Source organism: Carcharhinus amblyrhynchos, chromosome 1, assembly GCF_965287045.1.
Source record: "Carcharhinus amblyrhynchos chromosome 1, sCarAmb.v2.hapA, whole genome shotgun sequence".
Taxonomy (NCBI): domain Eukaryota; kingdom Metazoa; phylum Chordata; class Chondrichthyes; order Carcharhiniformes; family Carcharhinidae; genus Carcharhinus; species Carcharhinus amblyrhynchos.
Genome location: NC_137324.1, coordinates 181,086,534 through 181,100,185, shown reverse-complemented (window position 1 = coordinate 181,100,185; position 13,652 = coordinate 181,086,534). Strand labels below are relative to the sequence as shown.

At 42.1% G+C, this 13,652-nt stretch overlaps 1 protein-coding gene across 1 annotated transcript in view; it reads left to right on the top strand.

Annotated features, from left to right (window-relative positions):
• dgkq (diacylglycerol kinase theta) overlaps positions 1 to 13,652 on the top strand; it is a 197,253-nt gene that overhangs the window by 164,152 nt on the left and 19,449 nt on the right. Inside the window, exons 17-19 of the mRNA XM_080196422.1 lie at positions 7,643 to 7,791; positions 8,597 to 8,778; positions 11,471 to 11,571. Of these exons, the coding sequence (XP_080052548.1) occupies positions 7,643 to 7,791; positions 8,597 to 8,778; positions 11,471 to 11,571 (432 nt within the window). The remainder of the gene's footprint in view (positions 1 to 7,642; positions 7,792 to 8,596; positions 8,779 to 11,470; positions 11,572 to 13,652) is intronic.

Sequence of the window (13,652 nt, the reverse complement as noted above, 5' to 3'; positions counted from 1 at the left end):
CTAAAAAGCAGGATCTCAGAGGGATTAATCCAGAGGTTATTACCAGTGCCTTGTGCTACTGAGTAAAGGATTAGGAGATTAGAGCCGATGAATGCGTGGCTGTAAAGATAGTCTGGGAGGAGAGGATTCAGATTCCAGGGGCTAGGTGGGACTTGAAAAGCTGGACAGTTTGCACCTCAACAGGACTGGGACTAATATCCATGCCAGGATGTTTGTAGTGCTGTGGGGAGAGTTTAAACTAGCTTGGAGGATGTGTGTCTGAGGGTAGACTCAGATGGGGCAACATCAGAAAAGGTAATGGAATTCAAGAGAGTGCGTCTGGGAGACAGAGGAAACAAAAGGATAAAAAATTTTAAAAGGAGTTTGGCAATGCTCAGGGGCATTTGCTGATGACACAAAGATGAGTAGAAAAGCAAATTGTGCGAAGGGTGTGGAAAGTCTGCAGAGGGATCTGGATAGGCTGAGCAAGTGGGCGAGGACCTGGCAGATGGAGTACAATGTTAGCAAGTGTGAGGTTATCCACGTTGGCAGGAATAACAGTAGGAGGGATTACTATTTAAAGGGCGAAAAGCTGCAGCATGCTACGGTGCAGAGGGGCCTGGGGGTCCTTGTGCATGAGTCGCAAAAACCCAGTCTGCAGATGCAGCAGGTGATCAAGAAGGCGAAGGGAATTGTTGGCTTTTTATAGAGAGGGGGATTGAATATAAAAGCAGGGAGGTCTTGCTGCAACTGTACAGGGCAGTGGTGAGGCCGCAGCTGGAGTACTGTGTGCAGTTTTGGTTGCCGCACTTGTGCAAGGATATTTTGGCCTTGGAGGGAGTGCAGAGGAGGTTCACTAGGCTGATACCGGAGATGAGGGGGTTGGACTATGAAGAGAGACTGAATAGACTGGGTCTGTACTCATTGGAGTTTCGAAGGATGAGGGGGGATCTTATAGAGACATATAAGATAATGAAAGGGATGGATAGGGTAGAGGTAGAGAGATTCTTCCCGCTCAGACAGGACAGCAGGACTAGAGGGCACAGCCTCAAGATAAGCGGGGGGGAGGAGCTGTTTAGAACGGAGTTGAGGAGGAACTTCTTCACTCAAAGGGTGGTGAATCTCTGGAATTCTCTGCCCATTGAAGTGGTGGAGGCTGCCTCGCTAAATATATTTAAGTCACAGGTAGATAGGTTTTTGACAGACAAGGGAATTAAGGGTTATGGGGAGAGAGCGGGAAAGTGGAACTGATCCACTTCAGATCAGCCATGATAATATTGAATGGCGGGGCAGGCTTGAAGGGCTAGATGGCTGACTCCTGCTCCTATTTCTTATGTTCTTATTTACCTCAAGTGCAAAGAGTAAAGCAAATGAAGCAGAGAAGCTGAGAGCACAGATAGAAATGAGGCAGTGTGATATCATAGTTACTACTGAAACATGGCTTAAAGAGGGACAAGAATGGCACCTCAACATTCCTGGTTTCAGGGTTTTCAAACAGAATAGGGAGGGGGATAAAAAGGGAATGGGTTGGCAATTTTGGTTAAAGAAGCAACAACCGCTGTGAGAAAGGATTATTAAATTAGGCCATATGAATTGAGAGTAGGTGCAAAAGGGTTCACACTACTGGGAGTGTATTTATAGATCCCCAAATAGTCACAGGGAGATAGAAGAACAAATATATAGGCAAATCTCTGAGACGTGCAAAAACAATTCAGCAGTAATAGCCAGGGATTTTATCTACCCGAATATAACTGGAATTGTTCTGATGTGAAAGGAATAGAGGGAATAGAATTCTTCAGCAGCATTCAGGAGAATATTTTTGGTCTGTTTGTAGCAAGTTCATAAAGTGAGGGTGTAGGTCTGAGCTTAGGATCTTAGTTTTAGAAAACTAATCTGGGCAGGTGGAAGGGGTGATAATGGGAGAGCATTTTGATCGTAATTCAGTTTTAACATAATTATGGAAAAGAACAAAAATAGAGCAGGAGTTAAACTTCTAATTTGGTTCAAAGCCCATTCATATTAACGTATGAATTTGAAGCAGAAATAGGCCATTCAGCCCTTTGAGCCTGCCCTGCCATTTAACAAGATCATGGTTGATCTGATTGTTGTCTCCTGTTCACATTCCTGCCTAATACTCCCTTTATCTAGCTCTGCCGTAAACATATTCAAATACCTTGCCTGCACTGTTCTTTGGGCAAGAGAGTTCCAAAGACTCAACTGTCTGAGAGAAAAGAATTCTCCTCATCTCCATTTTAGATGTGTGACCTGTTATTTTTAAGCAGCGTTCCATAGAACATAGAACACTACAGCACAAACAGGCCCTTCGGCCCACGAGTTGCGCCGATCACATCAACTCCTATCTATAACCCCCAATCCCATAAAACCCCATATACTCATCCAGAAGTCTTTTAAAAGACCCCAGCGAGTTCGCCTCCACCACCACTGACGGCAGCCGATTCCATTCACTCACCACCCTCTGAGTGAAAAACTTACCCCTAACATCACTTCTGTACTTTCCTCCCCGCACCTTAAACCTGTGTCCTCTCGTAGCGACCATTTCAACCCGGGGAAATAGCCTCTGAGAATCCACCCTATCTATTCCTCTCAACATTTTATAAACCTCTATCAGGTCGCCTCTCAACCTACGTCTCTCCAGGGAAAAGAGACCCAGTTCCCTCAACCTAACTTCATAAGGCATGCCTCCCCAGTCCAGGCAACATCCTTGTAAATCTCCTCTGTACCCTTTCAATAGCTTCTACGTCTTTCCTGTAGTGAGGCGACCAGAACTGCGCACAGTACTCCAAATGAGGCCTGACAAGGGTCTTATAAAGTTGCAGCATTACCTCCCGACTCCTAAACTCAATCCCTCGATTAATGAAGGCCAGTACACCATACGCCTTCTTGACCACCTCTTCCACCTGCGAGGCCGATTTAAGAGTCCTGTGGACCCGGACCCCAAGATCCTTCTGCTTTTCAACACTACTAAGACTCCTGCCCTTGATAGTGTACTCATTCATCCCGTTGGTTCTGCCAAAATGGACGACTACGCATTTATCCGCGTTGAAGTCCATCTGCCACTTCTCCGCCCAGTCCTGCATCCTATTTATGTCCTGCTGCAACTTTTGCCATCCTTCCAGACCATCCACAACACCACCGTCCTTCGTGTCATCAGCGAGTTCAGGATGTCATCAGAATGTCATCAACTAGTTCCCTAGTTGAAGACATCCTTTCAACATAAAGTCCCCTCAGAATCTTGTATGTTTTAATAAGATTACCTCTCATTCTTTAAACTCCAAGAATGGACCCAACCTTTCCTCATAAGATAACATAGAACATTACAGTGCAGTACAGCCCCTTCGGCCCTCGATGTTGCGCCGACCAGTGGAACCAATGTAATGACCCTCTAACCTAAACTATTCCAATGTTATCCATATGCCGATCCACTGACCATTTGAACGCCCTTAAAGTTGGCAAGTCCACAGCTGCTGCAGGCAGGGCATTCCACAACCTTACTGCCCTCTGAGTAAAGAACCTACCTCTGACATCCATCCTATAATTACCATCCCTTAATTTAAAGCTATGTCCCCTTGTGTTAGCCATCACCATCCGAGGTAAAAGGCTTTCACTGTCCACCCTATCCAATCCTTTGATCATCTTGTATGCAAAGGATAAGGCTAGAGAGAAAATTGCGGGTCCCCTAGCAGAGATATTTGAATCATTGATAGTCATTGGTGAGGTGCCTGAAGATTGGAGGGTGGCAAATGTGCCTTTGTTTAAAAAGGGCTGCAGGGAAAACCTGGGAACTACAGGCCAGTGAGCCTCACATCTGTGGTGGGTAAGTAGTTGGAAGGTATTTTGAGAGACAGAATCCACAGGTATTTAGAGATGCAAGGACTGATTGGAATAGTCAGCATGGCTTTGTGAGTGGAAAATCATGTCTCTCAAATTTGATTTGAGTTTTTTGAAGGTGTAACCAAGAAGGCAGATGAGAGCAGTGCAGTTGATGTCTACATAGACTTCAGCAAGGCCTTTGACAAGGTACACATGGTAGGTTGTTGCGTAAGGTTAAATCGCACAGCATCTAGGGTGAGGTAGCTAAATGAATACAAAATTGGCTTGACGACAGAAGCCAGAGTGTGATTGTAGAGGGTTGTTTTTCAAACTGGAAACCTGTGACCAGCGGTGTGCCTCAGGGATCGGTGCTAGATCCACTGTTATTTGTCATTTATATTAATTATTTGGATGAGAATATAAGAGGCATGATCAGTAATTTTGCAGATGACACCAAGATTGGTGACATAGTGGACAGTGAAGAAGGTTATCGTGGATTGCGACAGGATCTTGATCAATTGGACCAGTGGGCTGACGAATGGCAGATGGAGTTTAATTTAGAAAAATGCAAGGTGATGCATTTTGGTAGATTGAACCAGGGCAGGACTGACTTAGTTAATGGTAGGGCATTGGAGAGAGTTACATAACAGAGATCTAGGGATACAGGTTCATATCTTTTTGAAAGTGGAGTCACAGGTGGACAGAGTGGTGAAGAAGGCATTCGGCATGCTTGGTTTCATCAGTCAGAACATTGAATACAGGAGTTGGGACGTCTTGTTGAAGTTGAACAAGACATTGGTACGGCCACACTTGGAATAAATTTCTGGTCACCCTGTTATAGAAAGGATATTATTAAAGTAGAAAGAGTGCAGAAAAGATTTACTAGGATACTACCAGAACTTGATGGTTTGAGTTGTACGGAGAGGCTGGATAGACTGGGTCTTTTTTCTCTGGAACCTAGAAGGCTGAGTCGATCTTGTAGAGATCTATAAAATAAGGAAGGGCGCAGATCAGCTAGATAGTTAATATCTTTTCCCAAAGGCAGGGGAGTCAAAAACCAGAGGGCATAGGTTTAAGATGAGAGTGGAGAGATACAAAAGGGCCTAGAGAGGCAATTTTTTCACATATAGGGTGGTGAATGTCTGGAACAAGCTGCCAGAGGTAGTAGTAGAGGCGGGTACAATTTTGTCTTTTAAAAAGCATATAGTGGAAGTGAGGGACCTTGGAGTGAATGTCCACAGACCCCTGAAGGTAGCAGCACAGAGCAATAAAGATGGTTAAGAAAGCAGATGAAATCCTTTCATTTATTAGCCAAGGTTATGCTGGAACTATATAAAACATTACAACTTGAAAACTATGTGCAATTTTGGTCACCTCATTATAGAAAAGATGCAATTGCATTAGAGAGAGTGCGGAATAGATTGTTAGGACAGTAAAATTGCAGCTGTGAGGAAAGATTGTAGAGACTGGGGTTGTTCTTGGAATAGAAGAGGCTGAGGGGAAATTTGATGTACAACATTGAGGGGCCTGGACAGAGGGGATGGAAAGGACCTATTTAGCAGAGAGGTCAGAGATTAGAGGGCATGGATTTAAAGTGATTCATAGAAAGATTAAAAGGCAGATGAGGATAAAACTGTATTCATTTAGAGGTTTTGGGGAGTCTGGAACTCTGCCTGAAAAGACAATAGAGGCAAAAATCCTCTACTTGTTTGAAAGGTGTCAGGATATCACCTCAAGTGTTATGGCCTACAGGACTATGGACAAATGCTGGAAAGTAGAATTAGGTTGAGTGGCTCGTTTTTCAGCTGACGAGTGAGTCAAGTGGCCTTTTTCTGTACTGTAAACATTCTTTGATTCTATGAAGAAATTTTTCTTCATCTTAGCCCTAAATGTAGTGATAGTTGTAGTTAAGTTTGTTGGATCTCGCCTTCGAGTTGCAAATTCTGGGCTCAAGTTTCCACTTGAGGCTTGAACACAAAAAATAAGGCTGGCATTGCAGTGTTGTTCCACATGCCCAGGTAGCTTTGTATTTTTAATAAACTTAGACACATTACTTTTGGTCTCTTTGTGGATTGTGCTGATTGGTTGGCAAGTCGACTCTGGGTAAATTGTTACTAAAGCGAAAGCAACAGGGAACCATAAACTATAAGTTCACTGGTAATTCAGAAAAGGCACAGGTTTGAACAAATTCATTTTGTTGCAATGAAAGGATCCCGGCATATGAATGTATGTTGTTGTTGCTAGCCACGTTATGAACTTGGTTAATTATTGTAAAATGGTTATTAGTGTAGAATTAGCACACTCAGGTTTGTTCAGCACGTGCTGCCCAACTGTAGAATCACATAACAGTAGATGTTTTGTAAGCATGTGCTGATTGAGTACGCTGCCCATTACAAACATCCAAGGAAAATGTTATTTGATTTGATCAGCCAATTGCTGGATCGTATGGCTGACGTATCTGGCACCAGTATTGAAATTGCTGCATTGTGTAGTCAGCAGAACATCTTTTTGAACTAATGTAGCTTCCTGTTAGTGGAAAATACCATGCAGTGCCTACACAAGTAGTAACAGGTTGAGAGGCAGGCTTGCCTAACCTGTTGTGTGACCTTTAGAATTGCCAAGAACTTGGAGAGCCTATAGTTCCTCTATACATTCTCCATGACAGTAACTCAACCAATCAGAATCAGCTTGCCAACTAGTCAGCAACCTTTTCTCCTGTAGTATAAATTGTAATTGTTTCAAATTTGGCATTCTTGTGCCCTGATGAGTACAAGATGAAAAGCTTCAGCATTATGTGTCTCTTTTCAGTAACTTCATTAGTATTACTCTCCCCAATATTTAATCTGAACTTTATCCTGTAAATCTGGTTAATTGAGCACAGGTTTTAATGATAGGATAAATTTCAAATGATACTTTTATAGAATTATTTTTCTGCATCTTATTTAAATCCATTGCTGATGTCATCAGTAATTGCTGCTACCACGTGTATATATGTGCTGTTAGTTAAGATTTTTCCCTGTTACTATTATGTCAATGTTTAACTTGCTGTTCTCAATTTTGAGTCCATACTTTATTTTAAACTTTATTTTATGTATTAAAGAAGATTAATTTACACAATGCGCTTCAACTACCTTTGCGGCCTAGTTATCACAGGTTCTAAAAGGGGGAGAAATTTCTTTGTCGGTCTATAGATTTGTGTATCCTGGTGTGATCATAGAATCCCTGCAGTACAGAAAGAGGCCATTCGGCCCATTGAGTCTGCACAGACCACAATCCCACCCAGGCCCAGCCCCCATATCTCTATGTGTTTTATCCACTAATCCCTCTAACCTACGCATCTCAGGACACTAAGGGGCAATTTTAGCATGGTCAATCATCCTAACCTGCACATCTTTGGATTGTGGGAGGAAACTGGAGCACCTGGAGGAAACCCATACAGATACGAGGAGAATGTGCAAACTCCACGCAGATGGTGACCCAAACAGGGAATCGAACCCAGGTCCCTGGAGCTGTGAAGCAGCAGTGCTAACCACTGTGCCGCCTTATGATGTGCATGCCTGGTTGATGAATGTATTCAAGGTTGAGAAAAATGGACTTCTGGACACAGAAAAAATCTAAGCATATAGAGATAAGGCAGGAAAGTACACTTGATGTAGATCAATCATTATCTTACTGAATGGCAGAGCAGGTTCAAAGGGCCATGTGTGGCCTACTCCTGCTCCTGTTTCTTATACTCTTACATTCTTATGTAATCTGCTTATGACTAAAGTGCTGGACTATTTACAGAACTCGTCTTGCATTCTTAAATTTCTTTGCCCACCTTCATCTCCAGACTGCATACATTTCGGAAGGTCCCATTTTTCCGGATATTAGTTTGTGGAGGAGATGGAACGGTTGGTTGGGTTCTGGGTGTGCTGGAAGAGATTCGACACAAGCTGACCTGTCAAATACCTCCAGTTGCTGTGTTACCTTTAGGAACAGGTGAGATGGGGGTGTGCGGAGAGAGTATGTAGGGCTCGTGTGGGGAGTGTTGTCACCCAATTTTCAAATAGTAGCGGCTTCAATGCAGCTTCTATCTACACAGAATTTGTTGCAAATTTCCACCCAATGGCTCAATGCCTGTGCATATACTTCATATGAGCTTCCTCCCACTGCTATGCGTCTAACTCTATCAGCCTATCTTTCTCTTTTAATGTCCCTAGAGTATTTAACTTCCCTGAAAGTACTCACACCAATCATTTCAACTATTCTGCATGGTAGAATTGTACAACCTCACCATCTTCTGGATAAAGATGTTTCTCCTGAATTCCCTATTGGATTCATTAGTGACTATCATATATTTTCGTCCTCTAGTTTTAGACTGTCAGAAGTGAATCTATCTGCAATAGAGTGTCTGGAATGCGGGAATCATGCTTGCAATATTAAATTTAAAAGACTTAAAACAGAGGCAGGAGAAATTCCTCCGCTTAGAATTGTGAGACTGTGGGTTCACTTTTAAAATTAATTAAAAACTTGTCAACCCCACTAATCTGTTGCTTAAGCAAAATGCCTATCTGTAATCTCTTCAAGTTTTGCTGAGTACCCCAAGATGTGCAAAAACTGGGTGTCTATGCATTCTAAGAGGTTAGTCTATGGAAATAGCAGCTTCCCTTAGTTATTCATAGAAGAGTTTCAAAGTACATGCAATTTTCAGACTATTATGTTACCATTGATGTCACTGCACCACATGGAATTTGTTACTTGACATAAAGAAACATCACTAGAATCTACTAATTTTCTTTCTTAGGCAATGACCTAGCAAGAGTGTTACGCTGGGGACCTGGTTACAGTGGTGAGGATCCCTTCTCCATTCTGGTTGCAGTTGATGAAGCAGAAGAGGTCCTGATGGATCGTTGGACAATCCTCCTTGATTCCCAAGAAGTTATTGATGGCACAGAAAATGGTGTCCCTGAGTTAGAACCACCAAAGGTATTTGAAGTGAAATATAATTGGAATAGGAGCTGGTATGTGAGTCTAAGTAGTGTGTTAATAATCAAATTGGAGTTTGATGGATGGAAAAGACTGAAGGCTTCTGCCTAAAGGTTTGATTCGGATCCTGTATCTGTAGGGAGAGAAGCTCTGAAAACAGAGCTTGATGTGAAATGTTTCTCCTTAACGGCTTCTCAACAGATGTTGCCTCACTCTGTGTGTGTTTTCAATGTATGAAGTTAAGGTTTCACCAGACATATCTCTGCAAAAGCTACAAAATAATTGGTTTTATTAGAAGCTTTTTAGTGGAAACATAATATGGTGGCTGAATAATTGATTGGATGGAAGTTTGTAGCAGTCTAGAGTTCTAGAATTGAGAACTTTTCTATCTGTATTATAGAATTTGAAATAGTAAAGTAGAGTGATGAGCAATTGTTGCCTTAGTAACTTTGCTTTGATTTCAGAAAATCTGCGTATCTAAAAACTTGCAGAACTATGACTAATTAGCCTGGATCTTGAATTCTGGTTAATTAAGAAGTTTAATTGTTTAGTTCTTTTGGAAGAGTATACACTGACAGATCCATAGATCAGACAACTGTAACTTCATTTGGTATCAGTCATAGAAAAGCTGAATCTGCTACAGTGCTGTTTCGAAGGTAAAATGTTAGAAGTGATCAGTCTGAACACAATCTGCTTCCCTTAGAATGATCATGAAAAGAGCCAATAATGCAATGGACCAAAGGGCCACCTGTGCTGTAAGGTTTTATTCTGTAATAGTAGGTTCTGGAACTATTAGGTCCACTTCATCTTACTACAAAGAGCTCTTGTAGCACATGGATAAGCGCTGGGACCTTAATTATTTATGACATGGGACCTTAACTTTTTACCATTCATATCACTGGCTTGGTTAAAGGGATTGACTATATTTTAGCTAAATTTGCTAACGATGCAAAGAAAGCAAATTGTGAGGCGGACATAAAGAACACAATATTATTTAAATGGAGAAAGATTGCAGATTGCTGCACTGCAAAAGGATCTGGGTACCATCGTACACGAATCACAAAATATTAGCGTACAGGTGCAGCAAATAATTAGGAAAGCAAACGGATTGTTGGCCTTTATTGCAAGGGAAATGCAGTATAAAAGTAGGGAATTCTTGCTACAGCTCTACAAGGCATTGGTGAGACTGCACATAGAGTACTGTGTACAGTTCTCTCAACAGGTCATGGATTTTTGTAAGTTTCTCCCCCAGAAAGCTGTGGAAGCTTTGTCATTAATATATATAGGGCTAACGGTAGGACTCTGAATAGTGTGGATGAACAGAGGGATCTAGGTGTATGTGTACATAGATCCCTGAAAGTTGGGAATCAAGTAGATAGGGTTGTTAGGAAGGCATACGGTGTCTTGGCGTTTATTGGTAGGGGGATTGAATTTAGGAGCCGCAGCGTCATGTTGCAACTGTACAAAACTCTGGTGCGGCCGCACTTGGAGTATTGTGTGCAGTTCTGGTCCCCACATTATAGGAAGGATGTGGAGGCTTTGGAGAGGGTGCAGAGGAGGTTTACCAGGATGTTGCCTGGTATGGAGGGGAGGTCCTATGAGGAGAGACTGAGGGATTTGAGGTTGCTTTCGTTAGAAAGAAGGCGGCTAAGAGGGGACCTTATTGAAACATATAAGATGATTAGAGGTTTAGATAGGGTGGACAGTGATAGCCTTTTTCCTCGGATGGAGAAAGCTAGCACGAGGGGGCATTGCTTTAAATTAAGGGGTGGTAGTTATAGGATGTCAGGGGTAGGTTCTTTACCCAGAGGGTGGTGAGGGATTGGAATGCCCTGCCTGCTGCAGTTGTAAATGCGCCTAGTTTGGGGGCATTTAAGAGATCCGTGGATAGGTTTATGGATGGAAAGGGATTGGTTTAGGTTAGAGGGTCATTGCTTTTTAACTGGTCGACGCAATGTCGTGGGCCGAAGGGCCTGTTCTGTGCTGTAATGTTCTATGTTCTATTAATAGGGGATCTGGGGTTATGGGGAAAAGGCAGGAGAATGGAGATGAGAAAACTATCAACCATGATTGAATGGTGGAACAGACTTGATGAGCCGAGTGGCCTAATTCTGCTTCTATGTCTTATGGTCTTATTCAGTGCTGGGATGGATAGATTTTGAACCGTAGGAGGAAAAGTCAAGGGTTTTGTGGTGCATTGAGAGGAGCCACAGGGAGCAAAGTGAGTTATGGCCACAATCAAACCACACATGATCTTACTGAATGTGAAGCAGTCTCAAAGTGTCATTTGAACTACACTTGCTCCTCCTTTAATGCATTCTTATCCACCAACTGAACTTTGTCTGGTGAACAAGCCTGGAAGAGCTGCTTGTATTTTAATAATGATAAAACATTAGGAAGACATGATCCAAACAAATGTCCAATATTATTTGTGGCCCAAGTTATTTGTGAGGTTTTCTTGCGTCACATAATTAGGAAATTTGAGAATTAATTATCTTGAGAATAAGGATTTGGAACCTTTGGCCAAATAAAAATGGATCAGAATAATTATTGACTCTGTAATTCAAGCAAGATTCAGATAGTGAAGAAAAAAATACCAGTTAATAAAACCATTGTGAAATTAATTAACTGCAAGATCAAAGATTCCAGGGACTTGTTCCGCTTGATCAGAATATCATTTTATTGTTTGTAGATTGTACAAATGAACAACTATTGTGGAATTGGAATTGATGCAGAACTGAGCCTTGACTTCCATCAAGCAAGGGAAGAGGATCCAGACAAGTTCAATAGCAGGTCAGTCATCTCTTGTACAGATTTCATTGCAGGAAAATTAAGCCAGACAGATCAGAAATTGGCTGACTATTAGGGCTATATCCCACTGAGAAAACCAGTGAAATCTGACCAACTTCAAAACACCTGCAATAGCCCAACTGTATCAGTTTATGACAATTGAGCATGAGTAGAGATGCACTTTTTATTCATTCAGTGGTAGGTACAAGCAACATTCCTCTAGTTATAAACATTAGTACACAAAAGATCCTAAAGGCACAGATTTGAGAGTACATTTCAGGGGCACAAATTTTAAAACTCAACCAGGCAGTGAGGACTAAAACTGGAACACTAGTCTCATTCACTGAATAGCTTTTATTTAAAGAGACAGACAAAACATATCATGCACCTCCACACTACAGTTTCAGCATGCCCTTTAATATGAATGCTGGTGAATCTCCAAATAATGACCCCACCCTTTTTTTAATTCCTTCATGGGACATGGCTGTCGCTGGCTGGCCATTATTCATTGCCCATCCCTAGTTACCCTTGAAGGGCAGTTGTGAATCAGCCACATTGCTGTGGCTCTGGCCTTGCATATAAGCCAGACCAGGTAAGAACAGCAGATTTCCATTCTGAAAGGACGTTAGTGAACCAGATGGGTTTTTTCCGACAATGGTTTCATGGTTATCTGTAGCTTCTTAATTCCAGATATTTTTTATTGAATTCAAATTTCACCATCTACAGTGGTGGGATTTGAACCCAGGTCCCCAGAACATTAGCTGAGTTTCTAGATTAATAATCTAGTGATTATACCACTAGGCCATTGCCTCCTCATAAATATAATTATCCCTGAATATAATTATATGTGCAACATCCAATTCAAGTACAATTAACAATGATTCCCTCACTACAAGGTGACATTTATGTTAAAATGCCATATTTGAGTTAATTTCAAGACTTTGGTATCATACAAAGAGATTTCATAATCTAATAAGTGGCTATTGAGTCTGAAGGTTTTGAGTTCAAACCTCACTTTAGAGACTTGAGCACAAGATTAAGGCTGATACTTTCAGTGGAGTATTGAGGGAGTGCTGCACTGTTGCAATTTTCAAAACCCTCCAGTTAACCAGCTCCAGAGGTCTGCAATGCAACAGCAAGACTCTCACTGTGAATGGAGAGAACATTTCACAGACTTCCCCACAGTTATAGAGAGGTCTACGGAAAGCAAATGTTCAGCATATTACCTGAAGGTAGATCATGTGTGCCGGATTCAACAAACTGATTCCAGAGGCTACCCTTTGTAACGTGGGGCAGAATTCAAAGCAACCCACTGTGATTGGAAACATGGTGACTACGCCCATTGAATCGTGGGAGAGGCCACCCACCTGTCAACCTTGCAGCAGCAGAGAAAATTCCTGCGATGAAATCGGAGGCGAGAAGAGACCTAAAGGGGATACTCGCACCCAGGATGGGATATCAGGGGGTGCATGTGCGTGCGCGCGCAGTATGAGGGAGGGAGTGAGTGCACGCGGTAGGAGGGAGTGAATGCATGGTAAATATGTGTGAGAGAGGGGAGAGGAGGGACAGGCTGGCTTGCGGCTGAAATGAGGATCCAGCTTTCCAGTTCTCTCAATATTAAATGAACTCCTCCCATTAAAATAAAAAGATGATAAGACTTGGACATATATATATTGAATAAGAGAACTTATTAATTATAATTAACTTATTATAATTAAGTTGAGACATTGATAGGATGCAGAGCTGGGCCGAAAAGTGGCAGATGGAGTTTAACCCTGATAAGTGCAAGGTGATTAATCTTGAATGCGGATTACAGGGTCAACGGCAGGGTTCTGAGGAATGTGGAGGAACAGAGAGATCTTGGGGTTCATATCCACAGATCTCTGAAGGTTGCCACTCAAGTGGATAGAGCCGTAAAGAAGGCTTATAGTGTGTTAGCGTTTATTAACAGGGGGTTTGAGTTTAAGAGCCGTGGGGTTATGCTGCAACTATACCGGACGTTGGTGGGACCACATTTGGAATATTGTGTTCAGTTCTGGTCACCTCACTATAAGAAGGATGTGGAAGCATTGGAGAGAGTGCAG